We start from the raw sequence: 9,346 nt of genomic DNA, 5'->3' as shown, positions 1-9,346 counted from the left end.
AACGGAGTACAATACATATACACCCCCCTTCTGAGATAACGGAGTACAATACATATACACCCCCCTTCTGAGATAACGGTGTACAATACATACACACATCCCTTCTGAGATAACGGAGTACAATACATATACACATCCCTTCTGAGATAACGGAGTACAAAACATATACACATCCCTTCTGAGATAACGGAGTACAAAATATATACACATCCCTTCTGAGATAACGGAGTACAAAACATATACACCCCCCTTCTGAGATAACGGAGTACAAAATATATACACATCCCTTCTGAGATAACGGAGTACAATACATATACACATGCACATTCCTTCTAAAATAGTAGATTACAATCCGGCCCGGCCATACAAACCTCTTCTTAGATAAACAATTATGGTTCAAAACTGTTGACTAATTACCTGTTTTACTGGATCAACATTTTCTGTTTCATTCGCATTTTACCGGGATTTAATTTAAAAAAATATTAGACGCGAATATCTTATATCAAATCAGAGACGCATATATTACAATAATATATATATACGTCTCTGATCAAATGACGATTTCATAGACTGAAACGGCTAGTGTTTTGCTCCATAAAGTTGAGATTATGATTACATAACAGAACTAAATAGGCAGCTTATTTATTTCTGTATTTATCCGAATAACGAATCCAATCACAGACAGACAAACTGCGGGTAATAATATTGAATTGAAGTTTTGTTATGAATACTTTTTTTGTTTGTGTTTTACGTCCTATTAACATCTATGGTCATTAAGGACGTGCCAGGTGTTGGTCGTGGAGGGTTATAGTGGTAGCAGAATGTCAGAGGCCTTAGCCACTTGGCCACCGCGGCCCCCTGTTATGAATTCAGTTTTTGTAGTGTATGATTTAATTTATCATGTAGTCCGAATAAGGAAGTTGATCACTCATTTTTTTATTTTTTTTTTACATATGGCATTCACGAACTATGCTTTCAAAATAGTATTATTTTCATCAATAATATTCGCTATATCGCCATTGACATGATACATCGACAAACCTAACCCTTACCTGAGTCCTGGTAAAACTATGATGATTTTCACACTAAACATACGGCCAAAGAAAATTCGAATACAACGTTACCTCAACAAATCGAAATCCTTATACGTTTTTTGTATGTCTAATCACTGTGTTTATGACCATAACTTACAACTTTTGGGAGAAAAGGGGAGACCGGGGTAAGTTCGGCCCCGGGGTAAGTCCGACCGACCCTGATATCTTTGATCTTGGTCAAATATTTACAGTTTTGCTAAATTATCTTAGCAGTTCAGCTGACTGGACGGGACATTCACACAAGTTTTGCGACCTTTCTGTAAACCGAATTGCTACTTATTTATGCCATACGTGTAGCACACTGACAGCTTCGCATGATGGTATGCAATATAACCATTTTATCGACTTTCGTATTGCTGTAATATATGAATTTATTGAAATATCAATTTGGGACCGGTTTGGCCCATGATACCGGGGCAGGTTCGGCCCATGCAACATATCATGAGCGGATTGGTCGAGCGGTTAACCCTCCAACAACCCAGGTGTATGTTGCTGTATCTGTGCTGTAGCATTCAAGTGAGGTGGCACTATAAATTATACCGTTGGAAGCACGGTCCCACTACAAACAGAATACAATACATCTCCAGCACATTCCCAGGCATACACACATTGGGAGATATTAGCCAGGCGGCATAAGGCAGCTCCGGCGAATTCCTCAAAATTGGGTTGATTAATATATGTATAGATTTGTTTTGTACTGTAAAGCGCTGTAGAGCTTATTCTAGCTAGATAGGGCACTATATCAAATGTGGTATATCATTATTACTATTTTATTGAAAGCCTAAAAATTGGCGTTGCATGCTTTATGGCATCATAATTATGCGATTCCAATGCAGACCGAACTTACCCCAGACTGCCCACCGAACGAGGCACGTTAGGCCATCAAATCTTCTGACCCCCAAAAAGTTAAATAATATATGTGTCTCTGAATAATTCTTCAAATACGGATATTTTGCCCTTGCCCTTCTTATTATTAATTTATGAAAGGCATGAAATATCTCTTACAAATCGTGTATTATAAACATAAATTTCAACAACTGCCTCGGTCCCACCCGGTCGACATATTTTATATCCTACTCATAGATATACTACTGGCACAGGCTCTTTATAGGTCAATAATGATATTCATCAGTTTGTGTGTTTTGGACCAGCCTATTGACATTGAATTGGCTGCCAATTTTAATAGAAGTTTCAAGTCTTAATCGTATTAAATTAAAGAACATGTCTGCTATATTAATAAACCATTTACTGAATTCAATCCTGAAATTGTAGATGATTTTGTTATGTAAATTTATATCTCTGTTTTTGAAATGATTCGTTATATCGTGATCATTAGCTCCAAACTTGTTCATTTGATACAAAAAAAATCTGTGAATTTCTGTAGGTATTGATTTTAATAGCCGTGTTTGATAATTGATGTATTATAATTTGCAATGGGGTATATTTGATTTTGCGATGGGGTATATTTGATTTTCTATGCGTTGTATTTTTTATTATATTTATTTCAAATTGACCTGCTTTTAAAGATTTACATGGTACCCTTAATCACTGTCTTCGTCTTGTGTTTACTGCAATATTATTGTCGAATTTATTTAGTTGATTGCAGCCACGTATTACGTCCCCTTGCAGCTTTCGGAACGTATCGGATTTTACCCAACTGCATAAATTCGGCGCCATTTGAACATGTGAGAGTGTCGTTTGAAAGAGATTGTTGGCTCTTTAGTGATCCAAAATAAGGAAAGAAGTCAAATAGTTGAGCTGGTGGATCTTAGTTGCACACCAGGTACTCAAAATGTGATGGAGGTGTTTGTTCAGTAACGTGATTTGTGTCTTATTATAGGTGAATATTGGAAAAAACTCTATGAACAATGTCAATAATACACGTATATTACTACAAAAAGAGACAATAATTGCCGACAAATTTCTTATTTTGTAAAACACATTATTTATTAGCGTTGTTGTTTGGTGTCTTTATCCTCTAGATAAAAATCGTGTCCTAATCTATGATACCATGCCCATTTTCTTTTAATATGGATTTGGAATTTCTATTCTGAATCTATCTGTAACTTGCACGTACTGTATCGGTACAGTATATGAATGTGATATTGTTTGTGAATCAAATTTAACCCCAAAAAAGGGCAGTTGGAGAGAATACACCTTCCTTGGTTCGGCGAAATAGCACAAGTCACATGTACAGTCATTACCTGTGTAGCAGAGCTGGACAATAAACATCAATTTGAAAAATAATAAGGATTATCTTGATTTAACGTCGTATACATTATCAACTAAGGGAACTAATGTTGTTTTTCGTGGTGGAGGAAACGCCACAGGGGAAAACCACCGTGCCATCGAAGGGATAACAACTAACCCTATCAGACATCACTCTCTTTCTTCTGCCACCGCTGGGGATCGAACCGAAATTCTTGGGAGAGTGAGTGGTCTGAAGCTCAAGCTTGATTGCACACAGTAGTAATGACTATGGGTGACAGCGAACACACTACCGAGGCAGAACATTATTACCTCTATTCCTTCTAGTTTTGCGAAGGTTTGGTAAACCGAATTGGAACTAAATTTTATGTTGTGTAACACAATGACTGCTTCACATGATGGTATACATTTAAGCCTAGCACTGACCTTGTATTGCTGTTATATATAACCTGGGCCAGACTTACCCCTGATGTGTTTGCCTTCTTGTTGTTATTTTAAGAAAAGTATGGATTATTTCTATCAAATATTATTTATAGTATATACATACATTTCTACAAATGTCATTTTGTCCAAATTGACTTCAATAAAGGGTCGAACATGCCCTGGTCTCCTTTAAGTTTTTTGCAATCTCTAGCCAGAGTTGTTGTTCCTAACACTCACGTAAGGAACCGGAGGCATGTGTTATGCTTGTGCAAACTACGCTAAGGTCGTCGTTAGGGAAACTTTTCTTGTACATCAAATCGTAAGTCTGCTCGTAAACAAAAAAAAATAAAGAATATTTTTTCACTTATGCAATTATGAAAATGTCTGAAGAGTTCTCCTAAGATAATCATAACTCAATGTCTTACGACAAATTGTAAGATTTTTTTGAAAGATTCAGACTTTTACCAAGAATGTTTTTCTTAGTATTGTTTGGTGATTGATAACAGGAAATTGCAAAACTAGTTGTAGTAATAAAGGAAGAAAATTCATTTTCAGGCCACTTAAAATGACTTCATAGACAACTTAGTCTATATGAAGTCAATGATTCCTACAGTATTTTTAATGGTGATTGTCTATGGGTCCGTCGTTAAGTATGAACACTGGTACTCTTGAAATACTATGCTTCAGAAGAATATGGAGACAGAGTTAAAGCAAATCACGTCAGAACTGAGAGGGGGTGTAACACTAATAAAAGGATATGGATGGTTTAGACATTGCAATGAATTCATAAACAGGACATTAACATCAACTACTGCCTTAGATTGTCAGAATCAGCTTTAGAAGAAGCATCTCAAAAGAGGAAAAGTTCATTGTCAGCTGATTGTGTTCAGCTGTCGATTAAATACAAAGTTTTATTTTTTCATTTACAGACTGTTTCACAGAGAATGGAGCTGAATGAGTCGACATTGCAGTCCCTGGCTGGCTACCTACAGCAAACTCTGTCCCCAGATCAGACAGTACGGAGACAAGGTAAACAACAGTATGAATGGTTTTGTACATTTTTACTGATGTAATATAAGATTTTTCAGTGAAACAAATTGATATTTTGTTTATTTCTACATTAAACAATTCAATTAGAGACCAGGGTATTTTGTGGAAAATAGCAAACAATTAATGTTTGTCACTGGCATTGTCAATTATGATATTGAAGTCAATCAGTGATACGCTGATGTTTCTTCTGGAGGTGCAGCAACGCAGTATTCCTTCTCTCTCTATTTTTTTGGGAGGACGTCGATTATTTGGCAGGGTTTTTGCCAGGTGTTTATAGGGTCCGGTACGGGGACCCATTCCCAATTGAAAAATGACCCTGTATTTTCCCAATTTCAGTCTTTATTTTCCCAATTAAATTAAAAATTAAAAAAAACATGTTTATACAAGGTTCTAGTTAAAGTATTACCGTCCATGAAAGAGCATTCAAAATACATAGGTAACGGAATTTTGAAATTGAATAAACAAAAACACTGAAAATTGATGTGTTTATTTATTTTAAACTTTTTTTCTCGAACCTGTGCATGTGGGAATACTGATGATATTTCCCAATTTTGCGAAACGCCGATGATATTTTCCCAATTCCTGCTCAGGGGCCCTTTCCCAAAGTACCTGGCAAAAACCCTGTCTGGTCGAAGCCAATGTCCTTATGTTGAAATTCATAAGGAATAGAATCATTGCTTTATGATAAATATCTGTTATATTCTACTTTTTTTTTTTTTCACTCATTGCTATGTATTTTTGAAACATATAAATATTCACTCACTCGTGGTATACCGGTACAACCATGGATATTTTATATATATCACTGAAGTTTTATAATTCCATTGTAGATATTAGTTTGATTGATTATGTCTTGGCAGAAGACATGTGGTTTGTTCAATATTTACAGCGGAGAAGTTCCTGGAGTCTGTAGAGATACAGCAGCACTACCCTCTCTTACTGTTACACTTGTTGTTTGTTCAACATTTACAGCGGAGAAGTTCCTGGAGTCTGAAGAGATACAGCAACACTACCCTCTCTTACTGTTACACTTGTTATTTGTTCAATGTTTACAGCGGAGAAGTTCCTGGAGTCTGTAGAGATACAGCAACACTTCCCTCTCTTACTGCTTCACTTGTTTGTTCAATGTTTACAGCAGAGAAGTTCCTGGAGTCTGGAGAGATACAGCAGCACTACCCTCTCTTACTGTTACACTTGTTGTTTGTTCAATGTTTACAGTGGAGAAGTTCCTGGAGTCAAGAGATACAGCAGCACTACCTTCTTACTGCTTCACTTGTTGTTTGTTCAATGTTTACAGCAGAGAAGTTCCTGGAGTCTGGAGAGATACAGCAGCACTACCCTCTCTTACGGTTACACTTGTTGTTTGTTCAATGTTTACAGCGGAGAAGTTCCTGGAGTCTAGAGATACAGCAGCACTACCCTCTCTTACTGCTGCACTTGTTTGTTCAATGTTTACAGCAGAGAAGTTCCTGGAGTCTGTACAGATACAGCAACACTACCCTCTCTTACTGCTACACTTGTTGTTTGTTCAATGTTTACAGCGGAGAAGTTCCTGGAATCTGTAGAGATACAGCGACACTACCCTCTCTTACTGCTTCACTTGTTTGTTCAATGTTTACAGCGGAGAAGTTCCTGGAGTCTGTAGAGATACAGCAACACTACCCTCTCTTACTGCTACACTTGTTGGACAAAGACAATGTGGAATCACATATTCGGGTCAGCTCGGCCGTCACATTCAAAAACTACACTCGCAGGAACTGGCGTGTGGTGAGTACCTAGTGATGGGCAATCTGTTTACAATCATACAATCATCACCAATGATCGGTTTATAAACAGAAGTATTAAACTGATTGATGATCAATTGCCTAATTGGTTTATTAGCTCAGTCACCTGGTCCAAAGGACGGAGGTGAGCTTATGCCTTACCAGGTATTTCTTCAGACGACTTCTTCTCCTTAACCACTCATTGGAATTCAACCAAATTTGACTAGAATCATCCCTAGGTAGAGATTCAATTGTACAAATGGAGGGGCTGCCCCCCACCACCAAAGGGGGATGAGGAGCAGGGCCAAAAAGGGGTAATATGGCTGTATTGCTTTAAGCGACTTCTTCAAGCTATAGTATGTCTTTGAAACTAAGGGAAGGATATCAACCGTATTTGCTTGGAAACATCATTATTTGATGGGTATTCAAAATTGTACAAATGTAGGGGCTGACCCCCCCCCCCCCCCAGGGGACTGAGGGTTGAGGCCAAAAAGGGGATATTTGGCCATATTGCTTTAACCAACTTCTGTTCCAAAGTGATTTATATCAACTATATTTGGTTGGAAGCATTCTCAGGTGGTGATGATTCATAATTGTACAAGTTTAAGGGCAGATACCGGGTCTAAGAGGCAGGGCCAAAAAGAATTTTTGACTTTGACATTATCAAGCTTCCCACCCTTTAAACATGTATACAATTGCTAAACATCAAGAAACAAACACAATTATGATACAAGAATTGACCTTGGGGTCTGGCCCCACCACTAGGGACTTCCTGAGCGAGCCATAACTTTGAAACAGTTGAGATTCCTATCTTATATTTAGTACTGACTCTTGGGTTTGGCCCCACCCCTAGATACTTAATTTATGGACCATAACTTTGGAATGGTTGAGATCCCCACCCCCACAACTATATATGCGTTTGATAGACCTGATAACTAGCAATATTGAATGAAACTTCCATAAGAAAAACCCATGTGATATGGGAATATATATGTAAAATGCATTTCTAGGTAGAAAAAAATAGTGTTACTTTAGACATAATGCCTGATCTTAATGAGACAGACCACCAGTAGGAAAATAATACATAAATTTACGTGTGTAAAACCTTGACGTCTAACGTCAGTTAAAAATAGTAATATGCATCCTTCATTGGGTAACACACCAGTAACAATTATATAACAAGAAATTCTAGTGTGTAATTTTTAATTAGACCTTCAACATAATACCTGTTTACGGTATCCCTGATTGCCCTATATATCTAAACACTATTTAACTTAGTATGTTAAATGATTATTTATATAAACAATACACTAATTTGCTTTACTGATTTACCCTAATTTTTTCACACATGTTGCCAGAAATGTCGTAACTTATTATTTGTTTGGTTTTAGAGAAAAAAAATCATATTTATAAACAATATTACATGTGATTTCTGTTATTTTTTATTACACAATAATTTTTGTTTTTCCAGGTGGATGGAACTGATAAAATACATGCAGAAGATAGAATAACAATAAAACAACAGATTGTGGGTCTTATGCTGAAAAGTCCAGAACAAATTCAAAAACAGGTCGGTATTAGAAGTAGAATGTGTCTGATTGAATGCAGAGTTGAGATTTGTCTGTACATAACACAGGACACCGACTGGAGTGGTGGATTTGTTCTACCACATTTCCCTTACATAAATTACTAATGGCGAACGCAACACACTGGCCTATCTACAATGGTTTATGAAAAGTAAAAAAATAAAATGATGATGCAAACCTGTTGTAGTATAGTTATACAGCAGATAATGACATTATCATAATGTTTAAAGGTTATGTTTCCAGAACAAAAGAAGCCTGTGAGCTGTCTTTATCTAAGTTGAAGACTAATTCAATTTTACTTCCCTGTATGATGTAGACAGAGAAATTTCAGCTGGAGGGCAAGATTGTTTAAGTTTAGCGCAATGTTTTGCAAAGTGCTAAACTTCAAAAACCTTATCCCGAGGGTTGAGATTTCTTTGACAGCATTACACAAGAGTGATTGATTATTTTTCTCCCTCACTTCGAATTCTCTACAATAGTGATAACGTGATAGTGTCAGAATCATAGTGTTTGTGGGATGTCTTTAGCTAAAAGACTAATAGAATCTCTCACCCCTTTTGGGCTGAGATAGGGGAACCTCATCCGAAGGGGGGATATTCTTAAGTGGCGGAAAACAAGGCTTTGCCAAGTGTTTGGCAATTTAAGAACTTTCCCTGAGGGTTAGGGATTTAATTCTCTTACCCTGTTCTCCGAATGTACTGTTAACGTGACAGGCGAAATGCAGGGTTGAGGTAACGTTAATGCATTGTTGATGTTTATTGTATTGTTCACGTGATACAATTGCATTGTTATGAAAAGAAAAATCTCCCAGTCTTCACCCTAGAGTGAGACAAGGATATCTCACATTGGGAAAAGTGTGGATACACCTGTCCAGGGTAAAAGAAAGGCTTTTTCTCCCCCATTAGACAGAGATATCCACATTTCCGTTCAGGGAAAGGTATTTCTGTGTTACCCTTGGGTAATGATGGGCAGTTCTCTGCCATAACAATTGTATGATGCACATCAACAACGCATTGACATCGCGTCACCAGTAGCAGATCAAGGAAGATAACTCTGATTTGCTGGGAATTTTGAAAACAGAAGTACTTCCTGTATTTTGAAATAGAAAAAAAATAATCATTCCCCATTTTAGGAGTAAGACAGAAAAATCTTGCCCCTTTGGTTTAGATTTTTAGGTCACCTGAGACAAAGTCTCAAGTGACCTATTGCGATCGCCTTTTGT

General features: G+C 37.1%; 1 protein-coding gene across 2 annotated transcripts in view; it reads left to right on the top strand.

Annotated features, from left to right (window-relative positions):
• The first annotated feature begins 2,730 nt into the window (after positions 1–2,730).
• The window catches only part of LOC110457132 (exportin-2-like), a 34,907-nt gene continuing 28,291 nt past the window's right edge, over positions 2,731–9,346 (top strand). Inside the window, exons 1-4 of one of the 2 annotated variants that reach the window (XM_021508242.1) lie at positions 2,731–2,877; positions 4,655–4,754; positions 6,397–6,542; positions 8,010–8,108. In XM_021508242.1, coding sequence (XP_021363917.1) covers positions 4,670–4,754; positions 6,397–6,542; positions 8,010–8,108 — 330 coding nt within the window. In that variant the 5' untranslated portion in view covers positions 2,731–2,877; positions 4,655–4,669. Of the gene's footprint in view, positions 2,935–4,654; positions 4,755–6,396; positions 6,543–8,009; positions 8,109–9,346 lie in introns of both variants that reach the window. The other variant, XM_021508243.1, reaches the window with a different exon arrangement.

The sequence above is a fragment of the Mizuhopecten yessoensis genome, unplaced genomic scaffold, assembly GCF_002113885.1.
Source record: "Mizuhopecten yessoensis strain PY_sf001 unplaced genomic scaffold, ASM211388v2 scaffold9025, whole genome shotgun sequence".
Classification (NCBI taxonomy): domain Eukaryota; kingdom Metazoa; phylum Mollusca; class Bivalvia; order Pectinida; family Pectinidae; genus Mizuhopecten; species Mizuhopecten yessoensis.
Note: the sequence above shows the minus strand (reverse complement) of the source record. Positions and strands in the feature narration are given on the sequence as shown.